Below are 15,408 nucleotides of genomic sequence, written 5' to 3'. Positions count from 1 at the left end.
TCAGCAATAAATTCCATTGTAAGAGGACATTTCTTTTTCAAGCTTGAGAAAATGTAAAACTTTGTAAAAACTCATTTTGAAGACCGTAATATACATATCATACAATAAGTATCAAATAGGCTTTTATATCATCAATGATATTATAAACTGGTAAATAAACATATAGGCTATATATTAATACATTTTCATTAAGCACTATACGTATTATAATGAATGAATGGAATGGATGATTTCAAAACAGAATGAAGGATTTCAAAAGTGAATTAGCTGGTCCTCTGGTGAGTTCGGTATGCTAGTATTCACAAATGTTGTTTTAGAAACATCACTTGCCTGTTTTTTGACAATTCATAGTTAACCAAGTCTAGGTGATCATCTAATTTTAAAATATTAAAAACTTCCTGCTGATTTATATTGTAACCAAATTACAGTTGTGTTTTTCCTTGACAAAGAAAAACCAAGAAGGAAAACCTTACTACCACAGTCAGAAAGTAACAGATGGGGAGGTGATGTCAGCATGCACTGAACAAAGCCCCACATTACATATCCTCATACTCCAATACCAATCTGACACCTAACTACAGGTGTGAGAAAATGTACATTCACCTTAACTTGACAATGGAAATGGTTAGGTCTTCACTGGATTTATCTGACTTGTATTATGCCCTCATCATGCACTGTGAAACTAAGATGTCGTTCAGCTATGGCTTTATAAGATAGGCAATGTAGACATATCATGTACCCTGGAATAAGTTATAGGTCTGACATTCTCCATTCTTGCAGTTTTTAACATCACATACTGGTTTGACAGGTTGCTGATGCAACGTTAAAACACAAGCCTCTCAATTGGCTTGCAAGCACTGCAGAGACTACAATGAGTTTTACTGAGGATACTGACATCACACACCTGCAGTAAGACATTGATGTGATTAAGAAAATACGTCAAGGTTAAAATATTATGTTTCCATACAATAATTAGGTGTTTAAGGCACAATATTTACACTTAGCTCCTTATTGCTGAGTTGTTGCCATTATCCCTGAAGTACTCATGCCTCACATTGTTATGAGAGTTTATGGACAAAAATATAAATTGCAAAAAAATAAAATAAACATGAATTGAACTCCTTTAAGAATGTTTGTTTTCATGAACGTGGCGATGATTATAGCAATGGTAAGCCACGGCTGTAAATATATAACATGTTAAGCAAAGTTTTGGAACCCCCACAGCTTTAATAGTTCAAGGGGAACAGAGGTTTTTATCTACTAACCATTGAGGTCCAAATACTAGATGCAAAGTTTTTATAGACCACGATCAACAGTAATCATTTCTGTCAAGAGTTCAATCTCATGGTCTTCACCTTAGATCATCAACTATTAATATACTACTTATTTTTATCATTATTTGGGGTATTATCAAATATTGTGCCTTGACTCATCTGAGAAGCAGTTTGAGTTTGGGAGTTACTCAATAATCAAACAGCGTGACTTGATTAATTAAAGACAAAAAAATGCTTAACAGTTTGGTCTGATCGTGGATCAATAAGAGTGATCGAGTGACGATGGACTGATAAAGTCAATATAGCAATATAGTTTGTAAATTGCATCAGTCGAGTCAGCCTCAGAACTCATCCTCTTCTGAGCTGAGGTAATTCTGCTTCTTCCTCACGTTCCAGTGTAAACATTGGGCCAGGCTCTCAAACCAGTCATTTACTGGGTCCCGAAAACAGATGGAAGGAACAGGGAAGCAGGACGTAGTGATGGTAATGCTGCAAGTGGGGAAGAAAAGAAAGAGGAAGAAAAGAATTGTCACACAGTTTGGTGCAAGTGGGGACATTTTTGGTTTCAAATTACAAAGAATGGTGAACAAAATGTGAGTCAACACTGTAAGCCACTCAGATGACAATGTGTTCAACAACGAGGAAGATCATTTTTCATAGTTGCACCGCACCTCCACCCACTAAATGTGTTCAAGTCCATTTTAAAAAGTCAGTTAGAGTCCATAAGGTATTCAGGAAACTCCTTGAAAGGTCAACTCTTCTACCATGCTTATCAGTTTCAGTTTTTCGACAAGTTCATGTGACAATGTGTCATTTTATCTGAGTGGGGAGATCCATGATCTGTGGGTTCACCTGTCTCCATGGCAGATCTCTTGTCTTTTTCGTCCATCAAAGGACACCCAGGCTGTGTTTCTAGCATCTCTGGACAGCATGATCTAAGAGTGAGAAACACGGAATAAGATTAAGTCTGGTGTCTGCATTGGGGATGACGCTGTCTCATTTATAAACAAACACATTTTATAGAACTGTAAAAGAGATGTGTTTGTAGAAACTCTACTTGGGTTTATGATCATGTGTGTGTACAGTATAGATAGAGGGGCATGCTGTCACCTTGAGCTCCACTCCTGCTGGTACAACTATCGGTCTGAAAGAGAGAGAGTGAGGGCAGATAGGCGTGATCATGATGGCAGGAACGTTTGGATGGATCATGGAGGCTCCAGCCGCCACAGCATACGCCGTGCTACCCGTGGGAGTGGACACTATCACACCTAAAGAAAACACAAACACCATCACTAGTTTAGGCATAAGCTGTGGTTAATCAATATCCCTGTTAATACACAACCACCAATTCACTGCTGTAATCTCTGAACCAATGCCAGAATCAAAGATTGGGTTTTCTAGAAAGCGAGCTAGAGCAGAGGCTGAACTTTGTCCTACTGTAGCAGCAAATCTTCTAGTCAACTATGCATGTGTGACGTACCACTGACGCACAGAGCAACAGTACTGTTAGCATTCTAGCACTGACACCACTTTATGGGTTTTACTTTCTAGGTCAATAACTAGAAAGTAAGCTGATCTGTGGCAAAATGTTGCTTGTTCAAATGGGTGTAAGAATTTACATCAGGGTTACAATGCAATATCGGGACAAACTGGAATCTGTATTGGGGTCAGGCCCAAATCTATTGTGTATGAAAAGAAGACTATTTCTGAAAGTCTGGAATGTAATGTTTGTCTAAAACAAAAGACAGGAGGTTTGTATGACAGTGATTTACCATCTCCTTGTACTGTGGTGATGAGGTGTCCGTCCAGGAAAAGGTCAACGTTGGAGAGGTAGGAGGATGGTCCCCTGTCCACCACCACTTCATTTAGAACCTGTCAGAGGGAGACACAGAGAGCAGAGTAACTCCACTGGCCGGGTGCTGTCGAGTCTGTAGCGGGGAAATATATATACAGTATGTTTTTTTGATTATATGATGTTTGGGATCAGAAGCATATTTCATTATTTTGAAGGAATGTTTTCTTGGTGCTTGTCTATCTCCACACCAATCGTGACACATGCAGTACCTCCCTGAACGCTGCCTGTGATGACTCGGCAGAATGTGTTGAACTCAGAGCCAAGTCAAACACACACGCCCTGGTATTTGTTTGAGTATCTTGAACACACTGATGCCATGATTTACAGGGTACTGCATAGGGCCACCAAAATCTAAAAGAAAGCTACTTTGCCCCCATAAAACGAGGGACAATTCTAACGTTCCTTCCCCACATACCACACAAGTCTCACCTTTTGGTGAAACTTGGTGTTTTCATCACAGCAAAGGAGTCATTAGCTTTGGTTAACTCCTAAATGCTAAAACATTGGGTTCACTGATTCTGCAACAATGGGTTCACCGCAGAGTGAAGACAGAGGCTGTTAAACATATGTGCCAAGTCACCATGACAGGAACAAACTTGAGTTCACAGCCATTTGTAAACCTCAGCCCCGACGTAGAGTAGTCCTACTGAAAAATCCAGCTACATTAGGCACCTGATACTGCATGGCTTTGCGGCTGCCTTCGTTGTCTCCGTTGGTCATGATGAGGCCCTTCTCCTCCTCCCTGGCCTTCTTCTCTCTGCTCTCCTTCGTCACCCTCACTCTCAGACGACTGCGCAGGATGATGGCAGCGTTACCTGCACACACAGGAAGGAGCAAGAACGGTCAAAACACTACTAGCCTAAGAAGTTCCAACAATGGGACGACCTGTGCCAGTTTAACACTGATAACCCTGCGTGTCCACTACAGCGGAGCGGGCGTCGGCTTCCAATTCATTTTCAATGAAACCGGGCGTTGATGCTCCCACAATGCCCTACGTGAGCATCAACGCCCGGTTTAATTGAAAATGGATTGGAAGCTGCCGCCCGCTCCGCTGTAGTGGACACGCAGCCTAAGAGGGCACTGTTCCTGGTGGAGAAACTGGGCATGGTCAATGTTGGTGAACATACCCTCGATGATTTGGGTGACCTGAGACTGGTAGGTGTCGAAGTTGAAAGGCGTGAGGAAGCCCAGAGAGCCCAGGTGAAAGGCCATAACTGGTGGAACACTCTCCTTGAAATACATAGTAGCATACAAAGTCAGCACACAGACAGCCAAGATAAGACGAATCTAAATCAACACTGCTGGGGAACTGAAATTCCGCTGTCTTGTTAATTTATGGGTGAAAAATACTGTTCAGTGAATGCATACTTTACCTGAAAAAGAGAAGATGCATAAAGTAAGGTTCCATCTCCACCGAGACAGATGATAAAGTCCACTCGATTGGAGATGTCATCGAGATCTGAAGCGTGGCCCCAAACAATTATTATTGTACAACATAAAAATCCATAAAGAATAAACCATTCAGACATTGAAGTATATGACTCAAACCTTCTCTAAAAGTGCAGAACTTCTTGATAATGGCCCCAAAGCTCTCATCGTCCGCGATGGCGGGGTCCTCCAGAACTTTGCTCTCCACGTAAACAATCATGCTTTTTAGCTAAAACAATAAACAAACAAATGTGGGTCAATGACATTTTAAAGAATAAAATACCATTCCATTGTTTTAGTTCAACCATTACTCTCCTCAGAGTGTGATGTTGGTGTTGTCTGCGATAGAGCACTTCCTCATACCTCAGTGAGAAACACACAGAGCTCTTTGAAAGGCTGCAACAGACTGGCATCACGGATCTTCTTGATGACAAGGACACTTTTGGGAGGCTTGTTCCACGTCAGTTTTTGACTGGCTGGGTCTTGTATGTGCCTGTGGAGATCAAATTATTATATATTATATAAAAAGCGTCTCAATTAAGGATGAATTACTTTAACCAAAGATCTATAATCTATAAGTAGATTTGCTTCTAAAGCAGTGGCTTTTGAATAACTATTGAAAGATTGTATTGTTTAAGCATACTGTAGTCATTGTTTAAGCTCTGTATAGTGTCCAGTATTTAAGAAATGACCAGACATCCAGGGGATGTCTGGTAGTTACACAACAGTTAACGGGTGTTTGTTTTTGTCTGGTTGAATAACAGGCTGTCTGATGAAACCAGCCTGCTTATCACCTATCCAATTAGAGGCTGGAGCTTAGACAGGCGCTGCAGGCTCATTCTCCAGAACAGACTCCAGTGCTTCTGAATTAACTTAACCCACTACTGTACAGTATCAAAGACAGAACAAGTCAGGTCAGGATCCCTGTCTTGGTAGAATAAATCAATACATGACCAAAGAGCTGAAAGGATTTAGGAAATAAAAGTAAATGCACCAGCTATTCAATTGGTCTTATCCCAGCAGAATGATGTGAATCAGACCTTTATGACTTCCAGGAAGTAGACCTAGAATTCTGAGAAGAAAATTGCTACACTTCTAATCAAGTATTACATAACATCAACCACAATAGTTTTGATCTGGCTTCATCTGTCCTTTGTTGACTGCCTTAATTTGTAAAACAAAACACTTAGTTGAGATGAACAAAACTACTGTGTTTCCCACCACCTAGTCTCCCTTGGAGAGTTGTATAATCTCATACTCTGTAATAGGCCAGTCCTCTGTAATAGGCCAGTCCTTAACAAAGTGGATCCAGGATGTATTAAGGTCAAAATCATCTGAAGGGTTTGTATATGTAATGGTGCACACTGACATAATACAAACTAGGCCTGTATTAAGAAACAATCCATCAATTAAGGGTAATACATAGCTTGGGTATTTGCTGACAGCATACCATGAAAGGTCTTGATAAGATGGTTGCCCACTTTTCTCAGTCTATGTTAAGTAATACTTAAATGTTACGATACAGTGTTTCACGCTTCCTAACAAGTGTGTCCAATGAAGGGAAACAACTGAGCGCTCTGTGTTTGTGAGACAGAGCTGGTGAAACGGATGCTCAGGGGACCAAAGCTCATATTGAACCGTGACAGACCGTGGACATGCACTCATATGACTTATGGAAGTCAGAAAGACCCTTCGTGACTCAACAGAGTACTACTGGAAAGTTGCTAAATGGTGCATTCCTTTGATGAGAAACATCCTTAAAAGTGAGGGTTGGTTAATTTAAGTTCCTTGGACACTGATAGTTCGTTTGTGCTTCTAGTATGAGGTAATGCCAAATTTGGATAAGAATTGAAAACACTGCACTGCCGAATAGAATTATAAGAACAATTTTAAAGGTTACTGGAAACAATTTTTCATGTTATTGTTTTTCTTTTCTTTTTTACTGAAAACATAAAGGATAGCTTTCAGAAGAATCACCCGTCTGGCATCCTCCCTTTGAACACACAGGTAACAATTGAATACCACAGTTAATACTACACAAATTGACATTGTTGTTGTTCATGTTCTTTTTGCTGAGAAAATCTTTCAAGTTTAAGACAAGCTTGACAACATTCTCACCCTTTCCATACTCTGTCGTTGCTGTTCTCTGGACCATGCAAATACTGGTTGAACTTCATGGCTGTCTGCATGTGATGTTGCGTCCTCAAGCTGGGTTTGATGAAGAGGGCTTTGTCCAGTTCTACCTACCCTTCAGTCTAATCTATCCAGTTATCTACAACCACACATCTTATTCTGATCTCAGTCTCTAGGAAAATAAAATAAGTAAGTTCTATAAGTAGAGAAAAAAGAAAAAAGTTTCTGTGGTCAATTCAATTCTTCTATTGAGTAGATCCTGTGTGCAGCCTTCAACTGATCTCCTTCATCAAAACCATTCAGCATGCCACAGCAGTCATCAATTCTGCCCATGCGCTTGTGTCTATATTTGTCCACACAAGGTCTTAACGCTAAATCTCCTATGTGCATTCTGTCAGTGACCAAAACCTCTTCCTCTTCTTAAGACAGCCGTGGAAAGACAACATTGTGTAAGACCAACCCACACTGCCCCAAGGGTCACACCCATTGGAGGAAGCAGTCTCTTACTGGTTAGGTGTGACGTAACACTAACAAAGAAGTCATACAAGTTTATTATCAACTTGTTCACCTGAAACTTCTTATATGGGTACACATTGTACAACTTTATTTCCCTGTTCATATATTGTCAGAAAAATTGTTGAAAGGGATTTAAGTGTAATAAAAAAAGTGAACAAATATATTTAACCTTTATTTAACCAGGCAGATTCATTAAGAACAAATTCTTATGTTCAGTGATGGCCTGGCTTTCACATTTTAGGAAAAAAATGAAATTAAGCTACTTCTGTAAAGCATAGGAAACTATTGAGTTTGTACCTGGTTTGTTGTCCAACAGTGGCAAAATACCATTACAAGCCAATTGTAAATCAGACTGTTAATTTGGTAGCATGCCAATTGTAAATAATGGTTAAAAAGAATTCAGAAAATTTGAATTTGCTCTGTAAAGGTAATTTACATATGATGCTTCAATTTGGCTCTACTTGCACATCAAGCAACAGTATTAGAAACATATCCACAACATAGAGAAGTTTAGCTTTCAAGGGTACAAGTGAATGCCTGGTAAAACAAAGCATAAAGCCTGATAAAAGCAAATAAATATATTTCCTCTAGGCTATGCTATAAAATGTTGTGGTTTGATGATTCTTTCAATATCTTACTTGTTCATGTTATAAATCAGCAGCATAACCAAACTTGACTAAATATCCTGTTACTACTTCTTTAAAAGCCTGTTTTGTTACGTCTGTACTACAGACGTAACAAAAAAATCTACCTTTGCTATATATGGTCCAACAACTTTAAACTTGTGGATGCTAATCCATCTATCATTATGTGATGCTAACCGATCCTATCAAAGCATGCTTAATTGTTCTTTATCGCCCACCAGGCCCGCTAGCCGACTTTGTGGAGGAGCTGGACATGCTCCTCAGCGTCCTCCCGGATGATGGAACCCCCCTGATAGTCCTTGGGGACTTCAACATCCACCTCCAAGGAACGCAGGCCGTCGACTTCTTGTCTCTCCTGACCTCCTTCGACCTGACGCTGCTGAGCACACCGGCGACCCACAAGGCAGGCAAACAGCTAGACCTCATCCTGACACGTAACTGTATCACTGACTTAACCTCTGTAACCCCACTGCATATTTCTGATCACTACTTTATCCAATTGTCTATCTCTCTCCCTCCAACTCCTTCTACCTCCCCTCCCCTTGTAACTTTCCGGCGCAACCTCCGCTCCCTATCCCCCTCACATTTCTCCTCTATTCTAACATCCTCCCTCCCCCCCATTGACGAGTTCTCGTCCCACCCCACTAACACTGCCATCGACACCTTGTTAACCACTTTAACTGCATCACTTGACTCTCTCTGTCCCCTGTCAACCAGGCCTGCACGATCTTCTCCCTCCTGCCCGTGGCTTACGGATGTTATTCGTGAAGAACGGTCCATCCTTCGGGCAGCTGAGAGGAGATGGCGCAAGTCCAAAGGCGGTCTGGACCTTGATAAGTATCACTCCCTCCTCAAATCCTTCTCTTCTCACATAACTGGTGCTAAAAGCCTCTACTTTCTGAACAAAATTAACTTCTGCCAGAGCGGCTTCCAGGTCATCCGTCATCATTCTGCTGGACCTTTCTGCAGCGTTTGATACGGTTAACCACCAGATCCTGCTCGCCAGACTTTCTGAGATGGGCATCACTGGCACTGCACTCCAGTGGATCTCATCCTACCTGTCGGGAAGATCGTACCAGGTTTCCTGGGGAGGCAAACTGTCAAGCCCTCGCCAGCTCTCCACTGGTGTCCCATAGGGCTCCGTCCTTGGACCCCTCCTCTTCTCTCTGTACACCACCTCACTTGGACCAATCATCACCTCCCATGGCTTCTCCTACCACTGCTACGCTGACAACACGCAGCTGTACCTGTCGTTCCCCCCGACCTATCCGGGGATCTCAGCTAGGATTGAGGCCTGCCTCACAGACATCTCCACCTGGATGACCGAGCACCACCTCCAGCTGAACCTCGCCAAAACAGAACTTCTCATCATCCCGGCTAAACCCTCCATCTACCACGATCTCTCAATCACCCTGGGATCTGCGTCGGTGACCCCTTCATCCTCTGCCAGGAACCTTGGGGTTACCATGGACGACGAGCTCTCCCTCACGGCCCACATTGCTGCGGTCTCCCGGTCGTGTAGATTCACCCTCTACAACATCCGGAAGATCAGGAGATAGCTGTCTGAGCACTCCACCCAGCTGCTAGTCCAAGCACTTGTCCTCTCCAAGTTGGACTATTGCAACTCGCTGCTCGCTGGTCTCCCAGCATGTGCAACCCGCCCTCTTCAGAGGATTCAGAACGCAGCGGCCCGCCTGGTCTACAATCTACCCAGACGCTCCCATGTTACCCCGCTCCTCATCTCTCTCCACTGGCTACCTATCATGGCCCGTATCAGATTCAAGACCCTGGTATTGACCTTCCGAGCAGTGAACGGGACTGCACCCGTCTACATCAAGTCTCTGCTGCAGCCTTACACCCCCACCCGTCACCTACGGTCTTCTTCAGACAACCGCCTGGTGGTCCCACCGCTCAAGACCGCCCGGTCCCAACACAAGCTCTTCTCCTGTCTGGCCCCCCAGTGGTGGAATCAACTCCCCACCTCCATCAGAGACACTGACTGTCTCTCCACCTTCAATAAAAGGCTCAAGACGCACTTGTTCTGGGAGTACAACGGTACTAAGGAATGGTTCGCTTGACCCGATGTTAGTTTCCTCATGGATCACAATGACTCTTGCTCAGAGACTTGTTGCTCTTGTGGTTAGTGGTAACTGATTTAAATTTTTTGTACTCGCTATGATATATTGTTTTTATTATTGTTGCTTGTTTTTTTCCACAGGTACACTTGCACTTATAGCGGTTCATGTTGTTTAATTGTAACTTGTTTAACTACATGCTCTTATGGTTCTTCCCTTTGGCACTTACTTTGGTTGTTCACAATGTGTGCTTCATGTTTTGGCTACTCGCAATGTTTTGTGGCCATCTTTTTGTTATGATCAGTGACCTATGCACTTTGTAAAGCTCTCTCTTGGAAGTTGCTTTGGATAAAAGCGTCTGCTAAATGAATAAATGTAAATCTATTATTGTTGCCAAAAGCAGACAGAATTACCAGGCAGTGACATTAGTGTATGAGTCAAGAGGGCAAGGTACTGAGGTGTACTATACTTCCCTATACTTTCTGATTACCTGCCAGCAGTAAGCATTCAGAACCAATGAATGTGTAAAGATAATGAAGGTGAAGACCGAAGAGACTGCTTTGAAATGTACAAGTTGCACAAGTGTCTAGTGTTTAATCCTGAGATATTACAAACTTAACATTCACTAAAACCACATTGTACAAACTAAAGCTATTCATTTGATCTGATGATGTTACAGAACTAGAACTCACTTATTTCCAAACAATCAATAGTTTAACATAACTAGGTTTGAACTAAAAAAGTGAAACTTACATTACTGCGTGTGGATTCTGTAACATACATGCTTTCGGTCCAAATGTAGTCACCGGGCTTGGTCCATGGAGAGACTGATTTCGTCTAAAAAAGAAAGTTGCCAAATAAATAGAAGAAAATCTTAATTAACAGTCCCCAAGAATTCCACACAGCACAAACATAATATGAAAAGTACAGAATGGGTCTTGGAAAATGTAGCAGTAAACTACAGTTTTTCTTATTGACTTTGTTGTGCCTTTAACTTAATTATCCAATTAACCTGTGTTTGACATCACAGAAGAAAACCTGATATGTTTTAAAGCATTTGTGAAAATTAGATTCAAAGAGAATAAAATTTATTAAATAATATAATAATTATAATATAATAATATAATTAAATAATAATCTAAAATGTCATCATATATTATGGAGGGAAGCACTTTCCCAGTCAAATACTTTAAGGGAAAACAATACAAATTCATAGCTTTCTTCCAAGGCAAGTTCCTGCTGTATCTGGTTCATGCACATGGCCATGGAAAACAACTGTGTACTCATTATGGGTTCCAGACTGCATTTAACATTGGTAACTGCATAAAGGTTGTATGGTGATGGGCAAGCTACAATTGACATGGACAATATGGCAACCCCTCCCCTCTCAATGAGACCCCCGTGTCCTGTAACGTGATTCTGGTTAACGAATCCTATTAGAAGCCCAGTTTTGTAAATTTGCCATTTGCTAATGGCTGTTTCTCAGACAACACATTCACTAGCTTAAAGACACAAGAGAGAGAACACTTCAAATTATTTATCAATAAAATTGGGCAACTATAGTGAAGTAAAAAAATGTTATTACTAGGGGTGTAACAATATATTGTGGAACAATATATCGCAAAACAAAATGTTTACAATACGTATCGTAGAGTTACGGCAATATTTTTACAATATGACGTCTGTTTGATCCTATTGGTTGAGCTACCAGCGCGTGACCTACTCTGCACCTGCGTCATGCGTGCATTCATTGCATTCACAGAAATCACTTGATCTGAGTTAACTAAATTGTATGTACATCAAAGAAAATTATTGAAAATCTTTAATGTTTTGGAAATTAATCTGTTAATTGAATTTCAATTTCATTTAAAATGTTGTTCAAAATATTGTGATACGTATTGTATCATACACCCAGTATCGTGATACGTATTGTATCGTGTGCTGAGTGTATCGTTACACCCCTAGTTATTACTCATTCTTTCTTTTAAGAAGTACAGTGATACTGACACCTATACAGTGAGTAGAGCATATTTTCAGTTAGCAGATGGTGCTGTTTGAATCGCGATTCCATCTGAAATACTGCCGGTTACAACGTTGTTACAATAGCTTGTTCCAAAGGGGGTTCCTAATGAATGAATGCAATATGAGTAGGCTAAAGGCTTGAAAATATCACTAGAAGGGAAAAACTTAAGGTGACGTTTAAGTCATAGAGGTTATAACCTAACCTATAGGACCATTTTTACACTGGATAGCCCAATATCTTCGTTTGATCCAACTTTTCAACTGAGGCTGCTATAGCTTATCACTATTCCCTCTTGCAGGGGAAATGAGAAGACAACCATTTCATTCTAGACTTCAATTTTAGTATTTTGAATTGTAAATGAGCAGCAACAAATGTATGCTTTTAAATCAATGCAATCTTCATAAATAATAAGTACACATTTTTAAATAAAATATACAGAAATATCACGTTGTAAAAATTACAGTTAATAAACGGATCCATCTGCAACCAACGCAAGCAAGCACACCCTACTATTTCTCCAGAAATTGTACCCCCTCTAGTTCCTCATTCTTTCTTTTAGGATGTAGGCCTACAGTGATACTGACACACCTATACAGTGAGTATAGGTTAAGTAATGATTCATTTAAAAATCCATGTTCTCAGCAGAAGACTCTCAGCTCTAAATCAACAGTTTCAATTATGCAAACTTGACTGGTCAAAATACAGATCATTCCCTAATGCCAAATCAACATATCTGATAAAGGTGTAACTAGTTATACCTGTATTCTGAGGCGCTGGTGGCTGCGGAGGTGCTCAGACTGCGGGTCTTCCTGGTACGGATGGCAAGACTGTGGTTGGGACCCCCACCGTCGCAGGTAGAACAGCAGTATGGGACAGCCTCCACTCCAACGTCCTCCACAGTTTCCATCTCCCCAGTTTCCATCTCCCCAACTGGCTATGAAGGAAACATAGTCAACAGAAGCCAAAATGGAGGCCACTGGTTAACCTGCAGGTGCATCTCCAATTCATAGCTAGCTAGCTAACGTTTACACCATAGTTAGTTAATGTTAGTTGCTGCTAGCTAGCTAACTACCCACGCGCTGCGGTACATATTGACGTTCTGCTCCTGTGAACATTGCTAGAGCTAGCTCTAAAGGATGTAGTGACTGATTATGGTACATAATACGTAGATGGCAACCACAAATCGTTTTACCTGACACGCCAAATTAATTCAGCTAGCTCCTCTAGCTTCATAGCGTGCCACCTCCTAATACTATACACTAGCGTTACATAATTAGTCGCTAGCTAGCGACTAGCACAGGCTCGCTAACTTACAAGCTACTTTGCTTCAAAATAACACTACCTAGCCTGTCTTGATTTAACTACATACTCTTCATCTGCTTTTATTTACCTTATACATAAGACTTCACAAAGCACCACGAAGAACTGGGAGGTAAAAACTTGATCAGAGCATATCCATCTGAATTGCTGGAGTACTGTATACTCCCTACTGTATCAGTCGTGTTTGCCAGTAACAGTGTGCCCCTCTTGAGCTGTCTGGCTAACAACGATTCCAGAAGTTTACTAAGAAAATAAAATGGTTCACTTGGCCCTCCACCAATCAAATAGGCGATGATGTTGAAAGACTCCAATGTAAAATTATATCCAAATATCGCAAGGGAATTGGAAACAGTCATACATTTTATATTTTGTAAAATGTCAACCTGGATTCCGCCCAACGAAAACCTGACGTCACCTTGACGAGTGGAGTTTAGACTTTAGCATTACCTGAGGTTGTGCTAAGTGCTAACAGTATAGCGTCCCCCTGTTGTTGTACGCTACGGCACCGAGGTGAAGTTAGTTTCATATTCAACATTTGACATTCGGGGGGGCAGTGAACATTTCTGGTGGGTATCATGATTACGGAAAGGGATCGTATTGTTTTTTATATTACCATTATGTTACCATTTTTGAGTCTGGTTAACGATCCGAGTGTTAACCAAATCATGCCAGACGTTATAAACATTCGGAGTTTAGCCCAAATCGATGACGTATCCTGGGTTTGATGTGATGCTGGATATGGACCTTCACATTTTATGCGGGCGCGCGAGCGAAATTTTTGGGCATTCATTTGAGCGCAAAGTAGTTTTTTGAGCTTTATGTAAAATAAACATAGCCGTTTTCCAATTGGTGAAACTTTGTCTAGTGAAGGTGATGTATTTATCATTTCTGGCTCCAAATTGTCGACAGGGGAAGCAGAAACATGCATCTAGCTAGGATGAGTAACCAAGTCCGAGAGCGATGCCCTAGGACCTTTGCTGAAAATGCGCATGGGGTACGTTTGCAGAACAGGCTGCATTGGAGTGCTGTCATTCAAACCATGCTCGCCTTCACACACAGCAGCGATAACGTTGGTACCTAGAGACAAGTGCTTCCACTAGGACCAGCACGCTCTGCCTGCTCTGGAGTATGAGTTTAATATCCCTTGTCGCAGGGGCAGTAGTAGATGGTTTGGGGATCAGAAATCGATGCATGATAAAAGTTCTTTCTCTGTACAAACACGCACACAAAGAACAATCGATGGCTAACCAAGATAAAAGACTATTGTACTGTTAACGTCTTACTAACCCATGTAGACTATCTTCTATGAAAACAAATAAAGATTAAAACTGAAACAGAAGTATGAAATTCCAGGGTTTAACATTAAACATCAATGCTACACATTACTATTCGTCAAAAGGGGCAGATTTCAGATTATCTTGGATTTTATGCTATTTGAGATTAGCGATTTATTTGAATTTTGTTAAACTTTATTGAGTAGGCCAAATTTTATTAGAATAATCTGGTGTATATTTGAGATTTTTCAGTACAATTCTGAAAAAAATAAGATTAGCGTGGATTTCATGATATTTTCATAGATTAACGATTTTCTATCATTTTGTTTGAAACGTAATTTAAAAACTCTCTGGAAGTCTACCAGACATTGTTAGAATACTATGGTGTCCGTTTGAGGTTATATATTCATACACATTTTATAAAGGGTTAGCCAATTGTATGGGTAGTTTAAATACGGTCCCTAACGCGACGCTGCAAACTAGCATTTCCCGAATGTGAGACCAATGATGCAAGTTGAATATGAAACCAATTTCACCTCGCTGGCTACGGCATGATATGCATTGTATTCCTTAGTAGTGCATAGGATGTGTACTTTCTACATACATGTTTATAATTAATCAAATGTGTCATCAGTTATTCCTAGAACAAAAACAAAACGTTACAGTACGGCATAAAAAATCCATAAAGGCATGCACTAAATTGCAATAGCTTGTGGTCAATTAGATTGGTAGTGTCATCTGGTGACCTGTGGGAATGGGCCAAGACAAATGTTCAAAACAAGTATTGGCGCAGGTTGCAAAACCAAAAAAACTTGGTTGGTTTTAGATATTGGTATAAAAAATCTCCCAATTTAACATTATGTTAA

General features: G+C 40.8%; 1 protein-coding gene across 4 annotated transcripts in view; it reads right to left on the bottom strand.

Moving 5' to 3' along the window:
* Positions 1 to 442: 442 nt before the first annotated feature.
* The window catches only part of nadka (NAD kinase a), a 265,406-nt gene continuing 250,440 nt past the window's right edge, over positions 443 to 15,408 (bottom strand). The window contains exons 1-12 of one of the 4 annotated variants that reach the window (XM_067239512.1): positions 13,339 to 13,519; positions 12,707 to 12,882; positions 10,679 to 10,762; positions 4,921 to 5,050; positions 4,678 to 4,786; positions 4,503 to 4,588; positions 4,257 to 4,359; positions 3,802 to 3,944; positions 3,047 to 3,146; positions 2,385 to 2,542; positions 2,127 to 2,209; positions 443 to 1,763 (exon numbers count right to left, since the gene is read on the bottom strand). In XM_067239512.1, the coding sequence (XP_067095613.1) occupies positions 1,616 to 1,763; positions 2,127 to 2,209; positions 2,385 to 2,542; positions 3,047 to 3,146; positions 3,802 to 3,944; positions 4,257 to 4,359; positions 4,503 to 4,588; positions 4,678 to 4,786; positions 4,921 to 5,050; positions 10,679 to 10,762; positions 12,707 to 12,882; positions 13,339 to 13,347 (1,329 nt within the window). In that variant the 5' untranslated portion in view covers positions 13,348 to 13,519 and the 3' untranslated portion in view covers positions 443 to 1,615. Of the gene's footprint in view, positions 1,764 to 2,126; positions 2,210 to 2,384; positions 2,543 to 3,046; positions 3,147 to 3,801; positions 3,945 to 4,256; positions 4,360 to 4,502; positions 4,589 to 4,677; positions 4,787 to 4,920; positions 5,051 to 6,675; positions 7,058 to 10,678; positions 10,763 to 12,706; positions 12,883 to 13,338; positions 13,520 to 15,408 lie in introns of those variants that run through there. The other 3 variants (XM_067239513.1, XM_067239516.1, XM_067239514.1) reach the window with 3 other exon arrangements.

This window comes from Osmerus mordax, chromosome 7 (genome assembly GCF_038355195.1).
Source record: "Osmerus mordax isolate fOsmMor3 chromosome 7, fOsmMor3.pri, whole genome shotgun sequence".
NCBI lineage: Eukaryota > Metazoa > Chordata > Actinopteri > Osmeriformes > Osmeridae > Osmerus > Osmerus mordax.
Note: the sequence above shows the minus strand (reverse complement) of the source record. Positions and strands in the feature narration are given on the sequence as shown.